The sequence below is a fragment of the Myiozetetes cayanensis genome, unplaced genomic scaffold (assembly GCF_022539395.1).
Source record: "Myiozetetes cayanensis isolate MyiCay16 unplaced genomic scaffold, myiCay2020 scf9, whole genome shotgun sequence".
Lineage (NCBI taxonomy): Eukaryota > Metazoa > Chordata > Aves > Passeriformes > Tyrannidae > Myiozetetes > Myiozetetes cayanensis.
In genome coordinates this window covers 21,477,874-21,493,292 of record NW_026088185.1, presented here as the reverse complement: position 1 = coordinate 21,493,292, position 15,419 = coordinate 21,477,874, and the positions used below count along the sequence as shown (strand labels likewise).

At 37.4% G+C, this 15,419-nt stretch overlaps 1 protein-coding gene across 13 annotated transcripts in view; it reads left to right on the top strand.

The window, feature by feature from the left end:
* SLC4A10 (solute carrier family 4 member 10) overlaps positions 1 to 15,419 on the top strand; it is a 152,784-nt gene that overhangs the window by 90,363 nt on the left and 47,002 nt on the right. For all 13 annotated transcript variants that reach the window (XR_007632055.1, XR_007632056.1, XM_050339923.1 and 10 more), the window contains one exon: positions 6,637 to 6,825. Coding sequence is in view for 11 of the 13 variants with exons in the window: in XM_050339923.1 (XP_050195880.1) it covers positions 6,637 to 6,825 (189 nt within the window). In the remaining 2 variants the exon portion in view is untranslated. The remainder of the gene's footprint in view (positions 1 to 6,636; positions 6,826 to 15,419) is intronic.

Genomic DNA, 15,419 nt, shown 5'->3' with positions numbered 1-15,419 from the left:
GCCTGCTTTTGTGTCCTTGCTGACTCCATAGGTGGGACAGATGGAATTTTCTTTTCTGGGCCACACATGAGCTGTACTGCATTTGAACTGATATGAATTGTCTGCACCTGGATGCTCTAATTCATAGCCTGGGTAAATTGTTCACAGGTGGTCATGAGTTGTATTTGAGTTACTATAATAGCTTGTTTAAGTACTCACATTGCTCACATTTACTCACAAAATTAATTTTATGTAGATGATGTATTGTAACTGAGTCTGAATGGAGAAAGCATTCTTGAAATTAAATGAAACCCCAAGTATTCTTTGAATTCTTTTAAATGACCAAGGCAGGAAGAACATCCGTCTTTAACAGCTTGAGAACGTGATTTCATGGTTGCAGCATGAATCAAGATTCCTTACTGAAGAAACATGCTACTTCAGTGTACTTGATGTCAGAAGAAATGTCATGATGTAAATGATTATTAGAATGCATAACACTGTGCTGGTGGATATTCCAAATGTTACATCCATCTGAAAACTTCATGTGGTTGTGAAGCATCCTTGAAAAATGTAATGATAAGCTGTGTCTCTGGCTCAAAGGGGGCTGTGCAGAATTTAAAAGGTCATTCAAGAGGAAAATTCTTTAAAGCAAACAAAAAAATCACTCAAACTTTTCTGCTAAGCATAGAAACCTTGGAGAGTCTCTAGTGTTACACAGGACTGTAGCTGAGATAGAGTGCTGTGAGGTTTTGTGTCTTTATTCTTTACTCCATTCTGTCATATGGAGTGTGGAGAAATGGCCATCTGTTCTAGATTTGAAAGTGAAGACCAGGGCTTTGAAAAGTATGTACAGCTTCAACTGATGTGAGCATGTAGGATCTTCTCACAGGATTAAGGAATTACTGTCTGTTTTGAAAATTACATGTTTAAAATCGTCTGTTGGCCATTTACTCTTGGACTTTAACCATGATGCTCTTGTTTTCAAGCTTATCTTTGCAATCAAGCGTGTTGTTACTGATACTGCTTGGACTTTTAAAGATATGTTGAAAAACTTTGGAAGAAGTTGAAATGTAAATCCCATAACAGTAGGTGCTGATGGACACAGTCCTTCTTACCCCTGTTCAGGGCATGAGAAAAGGGTGAAAATACAGCAATCTGGCAGTAATTTGACTGCATTTAAACTCCTACAGCTGCTACTGCAACTGGATCTGTGTTAAAGCAGTGACAACTGCAGGGAAATATCAAGGCAAGAAAATACATCTTCACTCTTTCTAAAACTGAATGCATTCTTTTCTTTTTACATGTGATAGAGGGGCTACAGGAAAGGGGAAGTTGTAAAAAACCCAGAAAACTCGAGCCATTTTCTTCTTTCTGGAAGTAAATAAAAATTTTTAGTCATCACCACACTGGCACCAACTCCGTGGCTTGTATGGCTGTTAACAATTCTAGCAGAGCATCTAGGAAAGGAAGAGGATAAGGATGTGATCATCTTTTTCCTGTAATTTTCTCTCCTCAAATGGATAATCTTAAATGTAGACATTGTGCTTAGCACTTAATATATTTTAATATTTAATGAGTAAAATACCATAATTCCAGGAATGACACCATACAAGTGGAGTATGTGTCTAAGCAAGGTGATGACCACAACCACAACCATAAATTTGCCTATTCTAGAGGAATCCTTTTTTTCAGCTCTTCCTTTTGATTTCTGTTTTATACCAACTCAAAGAAGGCAGTCTTTAGTTTTGCATGTTCTGTAGTTTGTATTTTGATCAGCAGAATTGAAAAAGAGAGAGGAGAGGATAATTTCAGTTGTGCTTTAGCACAGATGTCCTGACTTATAAACTTATTATTTATTTTTTTTTCCTTTAAAGATCCCCTGTCATGTTACATAAACTACTGGCCTGTTTGGGAACTGTAACATGCAAATTCATGTACTAAGGGTGTTTAAAGGGAAGATAGTCTTATCCTTAGGGCAGAGGCAGTTCCTCAAAAGGCAATAGAGTTCAGGGGAAAAATGCATATTTTTCTTGGAGCTGGAGCTTTCTTTCCATTTTCTCATGTGTTACAAATTCTCATCGCCTTCTGAAAATATTCTGCTGAAGACTTTGTCTTAAACTTGTGTTACCTTCTCCTTTGCCTTTCTGTCAATTATCTTGCTGCTATGCCCCTCTCTCACTTCCTCTATAGTCTAGAGTGATAAAAAAGCTCTCTCTACACAGGGAGTGCAGAGATAACTGACCTGATAGTGTTTCAGTTAACCCTGGAGATAAAAGTTCCCTTCAGACTCAGGTTTTATTAGTGTGGGCACCCCACTGGGCAACATTACTCTTTAGTATGAACATTTGGTCAAAACTGTTGTTAATAATGCACGGAATGTAATTGCTGGAGGGAGTCTAACACAGCGCTGAAAACCCGCTGCTTGATTCTTCATTGCAAGCTGCGGATACATCGCTCATGTTCACATCTGTTGGCAGCTGCATTTGTCTGTGACCTGTCCTAGTCTTTTTATACGTGTCGTCATAGAGATGTAAATTTGTTGGCAGCTTCTTCATAGTAAGTGAAACATGCAGGTTATTTGTTGTTCAGCTCTCAAAGCAGATGTGTGATACATTGGCTTGTTATGTCAATATTGAGAACTTCAGAAAAACTTGGTTTTTTTAAATGTATATACAGTGCATAGATGACTGCTAGCAATTAAACTCTGCTTTTAACCTGCATAGTTATTTAATGCCTTTTATTATCTCTCTTGCTCTTGGCAGTTATCAAAGGCATGACAAATTATTTCTCTATGATGATGCATCTGCTTTTTATTTTTTCTGCTCTGCTTGCTTTTCCACTGAGTTTACTGGTAGATATGAATCTGACTCCAGCACAGAATCATTAGCTGTCTGGATATTTAGCACAAGGAGTTTTTGACTCAGCTTATTATATCACTATTTTTGTGCAGTACAGTTTCTTCCAATTGATATACAAGGACAGTGTGTACTTAAATGCTGTTATATGTGCTTTGATACAGATTTTTTCCTTCATTTTTCTGTTAATCGTTATTACTGTTGGTAGCAGTATTTGCCCAAATAATAATTTAAAAAGAAAATCCCACATAATTCTCAACAATTCTTTCCCATTTGAAGCACATAATGCATGTCATAAAATCATAGGTTCTTAGAATTGTTTGTGTTGGAAGGGAATATTGAAGATCATCTAGTTCCAACTCTCCTCCTGTGGACAGGGATGCCTTCAACTTGACAAGTTTTCTCAGAGCTCCATCTAACCTGGCCTTGAACATCTCCAGGGATGGGGCATCCACAGTTTCCCTGGGCAACCTGTTCTAGCCTCACCACCTTTACAGTAAAGGAGTTTTTCCTAGTATTTAATCTAAACCTACTCTGTTTCAATTTGAACCCATTCTCCTGCATGCCCATGTAAATAATCTTGCCCCATCTTTCCTGTAAGTTCCCTTCAAGTAATGGAGGGCTGCAATTAGGTCACCCTGGAGTTTTCTCTTTTCCAGGCTGAACAATCCCAATCCTCTCAGCCTTTCCCCGTAGGAGAGGTGCTCCACCCCTCTGATAAATCTGATGTCCTATGGAATTGCTCTAACAGGTCTTTCCTGTGCTGGGGACCCAAGAGCTGGATGCACTGCTCCAGATGGGCTCTCATCAGAGCAGAGCAGAGGGGCAGAATCACCTCCCTGACCTGCTGGCCACGCTGCTTTGGATACTGTCCAGGATACAGTTGGCTTTCTGGGCTGCAAATGTGCATTGCCAGCTCATGCCCAGTCTTTACTCCACCATCACCCCAAAGTCTGTCTTGGCAGGGCTGCTCTTGACCTGTTCCCCCTTCAGCCTGGATTGATACTGCAGGTTGCTCCAGCCCAGGTGCAGACCTTGCACTTGATTCCTCTGTCTATATCATTAATGAAGATATTTGATCCCCTTATGGGCCATTAATTTAAGAATTGGACTCGATTCTTGTGGGTCCCTTCCAATTCAGAATCTTCTGTGGTTCTGATTCTTTGACATTAAATAACACAGGTCCAAATATGGACCCTTGAAGGACACCACTCATCACTGATGACCATTTGGACTCTGAGCCATGGACCACTACCCTCTGGATGCTTCCATCCAACCAATTCCTAATCCATCTAACAGTCCATCCATTGAATCCATCACTCTCCAATTTGGAGAGAAGAATGTTGTGAAGGACCATGTCAAAGGCTTTACAGGAGTCCAGATAAATGATATCTTGTAGCCCTTTCTTTCTCCACTGATGTAATTACTCCATCATAGAAAGCCACTAGATTGATCAGACAAGATTTTCCCCTGGTGAAGCCATGCTGGCTGTCTCGATTCACCTCCCTGTCCTCCATGTGCCTTAGCACAGCTTCTGGGAAGATCTGTTCTATGATCTTCAGAGACACAGAGTTGAGGCTGACAGGTCAGTAGTTCCCAGGATCATCCTTTCTGCCCTTCTTAAAGATGGGTACTATGTTTCCCTTTTTCCAGTCACTGAGGACTTCCCCTGACTGCCATGACTTTTCAAATGTCATGGAGAGTGGTTTGGCAACTACATGACCCAATTCCTTCAGGACTCTGAGATGCATATCATGGGGTCCCATAGACATGTGCACGTTCAGGTTCCTCAGGTGGTTATGAACCTGATCTTTGCTTACAGAGGGAAGGACTTTGCTTTCCCAGTCCTCATCCTGTCATCCATCTGCTCAAGAAGTGTAGGAAGAGAGGTTACCATTGAAGACCGAAGCAAAAAAGTTAAGTACCTCAGCTTTTTCCTTATCTGTAGTTACCTGTTTTCCAGCGCTGTTCATCAGAGGGGTATACCTTCTTGGACCTTCCTTTTCTGAGCAACGTACCTGTAGAAGCCCTTCCTGTTATTCTTTGCATCCCTTGCAAGGTTCAGTTCCAGTTTTGCCTTGGCCTCCCTCACTCCCTCTCTACACAGTTGTACTTCTCTATACTCTTCCCAGGTTCCCTATCCTAGTTTCCACTGCCTGTGCATTTGCTGCTTGCCCTTTAGTTTGGCCAGCAGTTCCCTACTCAGCTGTGCTATTCTATTTGCTTTCCTTGCCTGATTTCTTGCTCCTGGGAATCGCTAACTCTCGCACTCCATGGGAGACTTCTTAAACATCTTCCAGCTCTCCTCCTCTCCCTTGTCCCCAAGAGTGGTCTCCCAGGACATCCTGCTGAAAATCTCCCTGAAGAGCTGTCTTCCTAAAGTTCAAGAGCCTGAGTTTACTCCTTACCTGACCTATATTCCTCAAGACTGCAAACTCCACCAGTGCATGATGGCTGCAACCTAGGCACCTCCAACATTGGTGACTATCAAATCTAGTATCACCTTCTCTCTGCTAGGCTGTCTATCACCTGGCTGAAGAAGTTATCCCCTATGCATTCCAGGAGTCTCCTGAATTGCCTACATCTTGCCGTGCTGCTTTTCCAGCAGATGTCAGGGTGGTTGAAGTTCCCCAGCAGGATAAGAGCCCATGAGCGCGATGCCTCATGTAGCTGGAGCAAGATGGCTTCATACACAGCTTTCCCTTGATCAGGCAGCCTGTAGCGGACCCCAACTACAAAGTTCCCTTTGTTGCCTTGGTCTCTGATTTTTACCCCCAGGCTTTCTACCTGCTCATCGCTGTTCTTCAGAGGCAGGTCTTCACACTTAATCCCCATCTTGATGTAGAGGGGAACCCCTCCTCATCTCCTTCCTCCTCTCTCATTATGAGTAGCCCATAACCATCGGTAGCCACACTCCCATCATGGGACTCGTCCCACTGAGTTTCAGTAATGTCAGCAAGGTCACAATTTGCTAGCAGCATGGTAGTTTCCAACTTCTCCTGTTTGTTGCCCATGCTGTGTGCGTTGGTGTAAAGGCTGGGCTGTTGGCCATGTCACCTTCCTAGAGGAACACGTATGTATATACAAATAGTGTTGAATATGAATATCTAAAAATACTTTCTACTACTGTACTGCAAAAACAGTTCTAATTTCTTAGCATAGGGATTAGTTTCACTGACACCTCCTCGAAGTGATTCTTTAGCAGAAACACATACATCTGGCAGCAGAAACAGATCCTGTTAGGTACTGATAAGTAATGAAGTGAATTCTTCTGTGTTGTCTTACCTGAAATTGCTCTATATTGCACTGAAAGTGTTGTAATTATAGTTATAAGAAATAAAGAGTTAGACTGTGATCTCCTGTGATAAGTACAAAGAGAATAAAAAAATTATATTCTCAGGGAATAAAAAAGTTATATTCTCACAGCACCCCAGTCCTTTGTAGGAAATAGGATAGGGGTTATTTGGGAAAAAAATCCACCTTATACACATTGTAATGTGGGTTTAAATGTGTTATATATGAGAGTGCTTAAGGACCGACTCAAAGTTACATAGGTGAGCTTAATTTGTGAATTGCACAACTTTTGGAGGGTATGAATTTTTTATATTAATTAATAGCATCATATTTTTTTCCTCCCTGAGTGAAAGACTTCTAGATAAAACTTACCATTTAACTGTTGCAATAAAGGAACAGATACTTTTTATTTGTAACTCTGTAGGGTACTTATTATTATTATTGCAATTTAAAAGATAAATTATTTCCTCTTTCAGCTCTTCTGTTATATTTATGCATATATTTTCAGATATGATTCTGGACCAGCAGGTGAGTTCTGGGCAGCTCAGTGAGGACGTTCGTCACAGGGTGCATGAGGCACTACTGAAACAGCATCACCATCAGAACCAGAAGAAGCTGAGCAACAGGATCCCAATTGTAAGATCCTTTGCTGATATCGGAAAGAAGCAGTCTGAGCCCCATTCCATGGATAAAAATGGTAATGCATTGCTTTACTTTGTGTTTTGAGCTTTCAGTAACATCTACCTGTTCAGTATTGCATTGTACTTTGTACCCACAGCTTGACAATGTGATTCTGCTCTGAATAGCTACCCTGTAAAAGTGGTACTTTTTACATGAGAGTGGCTCTTCTTTTTCATTCAGTAATATACCTGCTTAAACTTGAAATTCAGGTATCCTGCACAGTTCAGGGCTGGGCAGAGATATTCAAGGGAACTAGCTCAGGTGTTGGAAGCTAACTGTGTTAGTGTGCCATTGTGTCCTGAGGAACTGGCATGACACATGATTTCCAGAGCTCAGTTTAAGGACACTTGTGGTGCTTTAGGTACTCTGTACAATCCTTCAGGCTGATCTTGAGCATCTTTACACAGTGTTACTCTGAACTGTGAACACATTCCGTTAGTGCCAGGAATGTGATAGAACTATTTTTGACTTCTGTTGTTTCCAGGACTTATTTATTTAAAATGTAGTGGATTGTTGAAATAGTTTTTAAGTCTACAACAGTGTGTGTATTAGTTGAAGCTGGACTGCTGCTTCAGATTTCATAGGTGAGTTTGAAGTGTTGAAAAGTGAGGAAAACATTTTCAAAATGACACTATCAGAGAGATGTCACATGAACTGTACCTTGTTCTTTCAGAAAATCTCTTTTGGGAAAATCAGGTTAATGCAAATGAAAAATGTTTGCAGAGTGGTCCTACAGTAAAATATTGGCATAACGTTTTTTGTTCTTTTACAGAACACTTTATAAGCTCTACTGTTGTTATAAGTTATCATGAAAGATCATTTCTTACTGCCTCTTTGCTTATTTGCATAAACACAGGTCTGTGTTACGAAACTTGCAGCCAAATTTTGCAGATATTTACAATTAATTAAGTAGATTTATACATTGCAGAATTACTGAGCCTCTGTATCCAGTGTCATCACATTACCCACGACATTGTTTCTGAATACCGTTGGACTGTAGTGACTCTTATTCCAGAAATCACCTTAACTTCAGTTAAATCTCAGTCCCTTCTGCTGTCAGTCTTTTTCAGAGCCCTCCTGAGATCCCCTATTACCCTGGGAAGTGGGGAATGAGGAAACAGCTGTAGCACAGGGAAGGTGCAGGTTGCAAGAGGAAGCTGTGTGCTGTGAGGCGTAGGACAGAAGGGCACAGAGGAGTAGTGTGGCTGATCTGGAAAGACGGAGCTGTTGGCATAAAGATTAACTGTTGTTTCAAGGAAGAACCTTTGTTTCAATCATTGCCATATAAAGTTTTATAAGTTCTATTTGCTTCCCTTGGGAAGATTCTCAGACCTAAAAGGCAATATAATTTCATTGATGAGGGTATGAAATAGATACATTAATTATGCCAAAATGTCATTTTAAGAGTAAGGAAAAAGACAATATTTACTAAGATGTGTGTGATTATGAATATGGATGCACAAGAGTAAAAGTAAGTAGGATGATTGTACATCCTTTTTAAGGCAACTTTTTTGTTGATTTATACAGCTCTTGCTAATGAGTTTAAAGAAATATTCAGGAGACACTAAAGAAAGTAATACAATGTTCCTATTCCTCAGCTTCCACAGGATGTAGGATGGCACCTTGCATTCCATAAGCTTTTTGCACTAGATCTTATGAGCATTAGGTCTCCTTAAAAAGACCCCTCAGGGGGTGTAAGTATCATGAGTTCAATTTCAGTAATTTTCTGTGTCTGTCCATGGAACTGATGCAGTAATTCACTCAAGAAACATCTTGCTTTTGCCCAGGTTTCTTCTGGGAACTTTCCTATCTGTCTCTAAGTTCCCAAAATATCGATTCTCATCAAGACAGCATCTAAGTCTCTATTAAACACCCTAATTTTATACACTCAGTGGTTAAGTGTCTTCCAACTAGGAAGACAGATTCTTACAGGTTTTCATTTATCTGACCTTATTTTGCAAGACAGAAAATAGCTGAATTCCAGTTCATGTGCTTATGTAGAAATGTCTCAAACTACTCTGATTCCTTTTAAAAAAAGAACTTGGTCACTTTGACTGTGTTAATTTAAATTAAGTTAAACGTACCATGAACAATAGAAATTAAATAGTTTTAGGAATAGTTACTTGAAAGTAAATCAGCTTTTTATCTAAATTACAGTGAAAAATTCCAAATGCAATCTTTTTGGACACAGGTGTCTTTTAATCAGTTTGAAGCATTGTTCTTCTACTTTTGTCCTTTAAATGCTAATGCACAATTGGCAGTCTCCTGCATTGACCTCTTCAAAATCTGTGATGATCCTCTGATAAAACAAGGAGGGTTTATGTATTTTAACTTTCTCTCTTATCATCCATTACACTGTTACATTAAAAAAGTTGGAATCTTATTGCATGAATTGTACTGAAATCAGTATTAGCTTTAGAAGAGGAAAATTTAGTTTTAAGTTTTTTGTTTTAAAAGGAACCACAGTTTTTTCCCTTTTCAAGAAAACATCAAAGAAGCAGTAAATTATGCAGGAATCTACACTGAAATGCTCAGCTTTCAGGAACTCTGCTGTTCTTAGAAGCTTGACCAGGGGTAGCAGCGAGGTTTCTGATCATTTTCTTCTGCCATTGCCTCATGACCCAAATGCTGGAGTTCAGCTACAGTGTTATGTTCACTGCAGCTGAGTATTTCTTTTTAGATTGCTATGGAGTGGCTGTACAAGCTTCTCATAGTAATACAAAAATGAGTTTTTAAAATATGGCTTTGATCATGTGAAAGCAAAAGAAAACAACTAAGTATGTGTAATAGAAAGGAAAATTAAGAGATATAAACAACTTATATTATTGTCAAGAACGTGCTGTAAGACACATCTTGTTTCCTGAGGTCAAACTGGTAAAAATGCATTCAAGGCATCATTTTCATTTGTTTATTCCCATTTGTGCACAAACATTGTGTAGAATTGATGAACGTAAAATAATCTATATGTTGCCATCCATAGCAATGCTGTTCTCTCCTTTTAATAAAAAAACAGGAATCAAAATATTGTTGATTTTACTTTCTGATTGATAAACTTAATTCCTAGAAGACTACAGGAAGAGAAATAGATCATCTCTAGTACTGCTAGTGAGCTTCCAGCTTAGTTCAGCCCTATTAAAGACAAAAGTTTTCATAAAGACCAGGTACCAGGAGCTTCAGGTGGGCCACTTATTTATTCCTATGGAAATGAGACAGGGGAACTTAGACACATTTTCTTCACAAAAGGAATTTTTCAGTTTGGTTAAATTTGGAGTTAGTGTAGACAGTTGAACTGATAACAATACTTAGCAATCTGTTGATTGTAAAATAGGTGATTCAGAGCCACAAGTCCCTGACATCTGGGTAACATGGTACATCTGAGGATGTAAGCGCCCTTCTTTGTCCAAGTTCTTGACAATGGTAGCTTATCAATGTGTCATTTTTCAGATATTCCAGAGCAAAGTCTGAAAATGAAGACATAAACTTTATTTCAATATATGGCAGTACCACTGATAGACTATTGTGATATCTTTGTTGGAAGACAGTTGTACATATGTTCTCCCTCCATTTTTCTTTGTTTAAGAGTCTGTCAGACCATCTAATTAATTTGCTTTGTATTTAGTAGTATTATCTTTTGTTTACAATGGCTTTTCTTCACATCCTCTGCAGGGCTAAGATGTCAGGGTGCTATGGATTTACCATGCATTTTTAATGCTGCCATGCTGTGTTTAACTTTCACTTTTCATTAAGCATCAAAACTGTGAGAATTAAAAGCCTGCTTTTGATGTTCCAATAAAAAACGACAGTCAAATTTGGCATAAGAGCAGGAAAAATTTTTTTTTTTCTTATAGGCTAATTTGATACCAAATACCCAAAATAGGGGGTCACAAGTAATTTTAGCATAAATACTGTAAAAGATAGGAAAAAATAAGAATATTTTCCCATAGTAAATCATCTTTAGAAAATTTGTTTTTAAAAGCAATTTAACCTATTTTTGTAGAGATCGGTGGGTTTGTCACTCAGATAGCTCAGAGCTGTGTTTATAAATTCCTGTGATATGATGTAAAAAGCCAAAGACAATTGTGAATATATACCACCTTTCTTTGTTAAAGGAATGCTAAAATAATTTCACAAGCCTCTCCGCTTTTATAGAAGGGGTTCAGAAATTCAGAATTTAAGCATTGTTTGGCATGAAAAAGTAGCTGATTCTATGGAAATGCAGTTAGAAAAAGAAGTTTTCATCATGTGACTGGCTATTTCACTTTCAGTCAGGTGTGTGTATGTTTTATATACATATATATATATGTAATGAGATCTAATAGGCCTTATGCTGATTAAAGTCCAAGATTAAGCAACTTGGGGAGAGGAGCATGGCAGGATAAGTTACTTGTATTTCCATGCACTTTGCTGAAGTGTTCTTAACCTACAATAACATGATCTTGAGCATGTTTTATGTTCCATACGTATGCCATTTATAACAGCTTCTTCTCCCTTGATGTCCTAGCAGACACATTATTAGTGTAAAAATTGCATTACACCACACATCATATCTGATTCTGAGAAATTCTGAAATTCCAAGGATAGGTTCATTGATATGCCAAAGAGCTTAAAGGAAGCAGTGGCATATTAAATTTGGGATCTTCAGAATTAACAGCATGAGTTGCTGGAGCAGTTTGTTTTGACAGGTTCTTTTTCAAGCCTTTTTCCAGTTACTTCAATTAGTATGATGGGCTGGTTCGGACTTCTTTGTTTTGTGTCAGTATGAGCACAAGCGGAGGTGTTGGAGCCTATGCCTATGTGTCTAATTTAGGACAGCATTTTTTAGTATCCCAGAAAGTCAGCTTACCAGTTATGTGATGGTGTTAGTTACTTTCTTCAGTTTCCCAATCTTTCTTAAATATCAGTTCAAGGATTTATGCCATAACTCAGTGCTAGTTTACTGCATGACAACTCCAATGTCAATGGTACTATGTGGAAAAGGATGGACGTTACTTGGAGCCATACAAAAAGGGTAGGGAGGTATTTTTAAGTACATGAACGTGTTCCTTCATTTTGGGAATAAATCAAAATTAATGACACTCAAGCTTTCTGGCAGTATTGAATGTGGATCAGATGGATTACTTCAGGTTTTCTTTAGGAGAGGGCATACTCAAAGATAGTTAATTCTAGCTTAAATGAGCTAATGCTCTCTTTCTTGTTTTAGATTCCTCTCAATGTATATATTTTATTCAGCTTGTATTATCCACAGGTTTTTGTACTCCTAAAACATAACTTGTACTTATAAACATTTTCATCCGATGTGTATTCTTTCTCCACATTTCCTTGTGTCCATGATAAAATGTGTAATCTGTATGTATAAACTGTATCATTCATCTTTGTATTTCTTTATTTTGCTCTGTCTTTGTTGTGTCTGTCTCTAACAGGCTCATCTCATCTCTGTATCTTCCTCATCTCCTATCCTTTGGGTTCTGTAAACTCCCTGAAGGTTCAGAGGTAGTATAAATACCTGTTCTTGCTTGGGCTTCAGATCATTTCAAATGTACATCCATGTCTTCATCTAAATTTCTTGTCAGCATGCAATTTCTTGCTATAGTGATTAAAAAAATACTTCAAGCCTTTGTCAGCTGCTGTGGCACACTTAAGAGAAGCTTGTGTGGAATGATGTTTTGCGGGGGGAAGAAAGTGCTATTTCTTTATAAGTTAATTTTCTTACATCAATTTGTAAAAACTGCAAATCATAGCATTTTAGTTTAAACTGCATGACTTCATGTGAATTATGCTTGAGGTTCAGGCCTTGCATTAGAAAAACAGCTAAAGTGACTTCTTCCTCATCCTCTTAAATTTAAGAGTACCATTAGTGAGCACCAAATCTCCTTGCAGTTACACAGGTACAATAGGAATTACATGATTCTCTACCAGTTTAAAATGTTATTCAACAAGAGGCCTAAAGGTATACACACAATTCAGCCTGCAAAGATGCTGTCAATGTTCTGTTATATTAGAATTTTTTGATCTGGACAGTGTTGTCAATTTAGACTTTGAAAATTGGTGACTAGTTGCAGTGAAAAGTCTGAAGATTGCTATAGCTGGTTTGCAAATCAGATTTTTTTTTTTTTTCCTGAATGGGAAGAAATCTGTATGGTCTAGAAAAATAAACATCTTCTTCTCTGGTTCAGTTTCCTTTCATGGTCAGTTGTATCCAGTTTGTTTCCATTAACTGTGATTTATCTCTGAATACATTGTTCCAGACACATCTTGGATTTTGATTAATAAACACAATGCACATAGTTAAATGTCTTGAGTTTTACATTTTAGGGAGGAAGAGTATGTTGCATGTGACATTAATTTAGTGGGATTAATTTTTTCTTCTAATTTGGCAGGACTAACTGTCTCAGAATGCCAAACTATCTGCAAATGCAAACTTCTATTACTGTAATAAATGTGGATCTTACTTTGATGGATTTTGATTTTCAAGTGGATTGACTTTGCCTGACAATATTTTTTGTGTGAATTCTTGCTCTATTCAAAGGTCTGGCAATTTCATATTATCTGAAAAAGACACTTTTTAAATGCATGCTGAATTTTTTTAAAATATATATTTTTAAAACCATATTGTTATTGGCTTTGTAATGCATAGATAAGCCTTAACACCCATTTTAGCATGGTTTTATCTGGTATGTATTAAGTTCCTTTGTATGTAGCCTGGATATTTCAGTTTTACCACACTGTGAATTTGATGCATAAAAATATCTGAATGGCTCTCTGATGAATTCTCAAAGAATCCAGCTCTTCATGTGCTTTATGTAGGTGGACTTCAGGATAAATCAAATCTTTTAAACTTCAGATTTATAACGACTCAAAGTACTACATTGCACTCTTGAAAAATAAAACACTGTATTTATCCCATACAATGTGTAAATTACCATTTTACTCGGGAGTGCTGAAATGGAACTGACAAGGACAGGGCATAAAAGAATTGAATGGCAAGGCCATTCCTGCTTTCATTCCCCCTTATAGGGAGTCAATGATTTATGCCCTCAGCATTCTTACCAGCCTAAACCCCATATTTTCAGTTCAAAGAAAAGAAGTAATAAACCATCACAAATGTATTTTTCAGAGCAAATGTTTAAAATTGGGCTACAGTTCAGGGTTAGTTTGGTGGTTTTTTTTTTTTTGTAAAAAGAGATTACCTGTTGTCTCTACCTTGTATCTTCATTACTCAGTACAGTAAAAAACCCAAACTTGTTGTTCTGTGATCCAGAAAGCTGTCTTAAGTTTTAGAGCTATTTAAACACATCTTACTGCCTCAAGGTAAAACTTGTGTTCTTTCAGATTACTCCAGCATATGGGTAAATCAAAGTTTGAGGTCTTCTGTTGGCACAGAAAAAGAACATATGCTATTCTTATAAACTTCACATACTTACTGGTTGTGGCTTTTATTTCCTTCCACTTTTATTTTTACATATTTTTCTCCTAAAAGAAGCGTGGACACAACATTTAAAAGTCCTTTGGACTCTTATGCTAATTGCTTTTGACACCTCCAATTATGATCTTAAAACTTCAGTATTTATAACAGGTGGTCCATGCGTTGACTCCTTTGTTGGTCAATATTTTTCTTTCTCTGGCAGATATCCCTGTTTTCATTTTCTTGAATTTTTGGGTCCAGAAAAAAAAAGTGTAAGTGCCTAATTAGCAATGGAAAGATAACGAACTACTATTTCTGTTGCTTCCCTGTAACATCTTTATAATGTAGAATGTATATTACTATAAGCAGTTATTAAATTATTACAACTATTTCCCTTTATATGGATCCCATAATATAGAGGAATGTCTGAAAGGAAAAAAATTAAGAATTAAAAGGTATTCTATTAATAGATTTAAAGTTTTCTGGGGTTAAGTTAAGAGAAGAGCTTTCTCAGAGCATTTTATGGCTTCTGTATTTGAATAAATGACAGGATTTTCTTGTCACATTATTAAGATCACCAATATAGTAGAGAAGCAAAATTTATATAATTTATATATTATTTATTTTTAATAGTTATAATACCACAGGATGATTCCTGTAAAAATAATTTGAAGACTGCTCAATAAACAAAAAAATTGCCATGTGAAGTAGTGCATTGGAATACATAGTGTAAAGACGGTGGTGTAACAGCGATGGAACTCTTTTTCTTTAAGTGCTAATCAAAGCAGACAAATTCAGTGACTGTTTATAAATATCTTGCATATGTAATAATTTCTGGCTTCCCTTTTGCAAAAGTTGTCTCAGGACATTTAGGAATTAATAGTCTCTTTTTATGTGAATTCCTATGTGAAAGTTACCTATGTAGCTTTCTAAAATAAATCCTTTATTGTTGTCATATGTAAATTCTAATTGTGACTTTATCTACTTGGTTAAGTTAACATGCTTGTCATGACTGGTTTTTTTGCCATTCTCTATTTCACTGAAGTACTGAACAAAAGCCCTGATTTCTATTCTTATTTGATCTGTCCTTGCCCTGAATCAGAGAGAAAATGAAAACATTTGCATTTTGAAGATGGATACATTTAATAATATTTCTAGTGCTTCATTTTAAAACATTCTATTCCTTTACTTCCTAATCAAAGTACAGT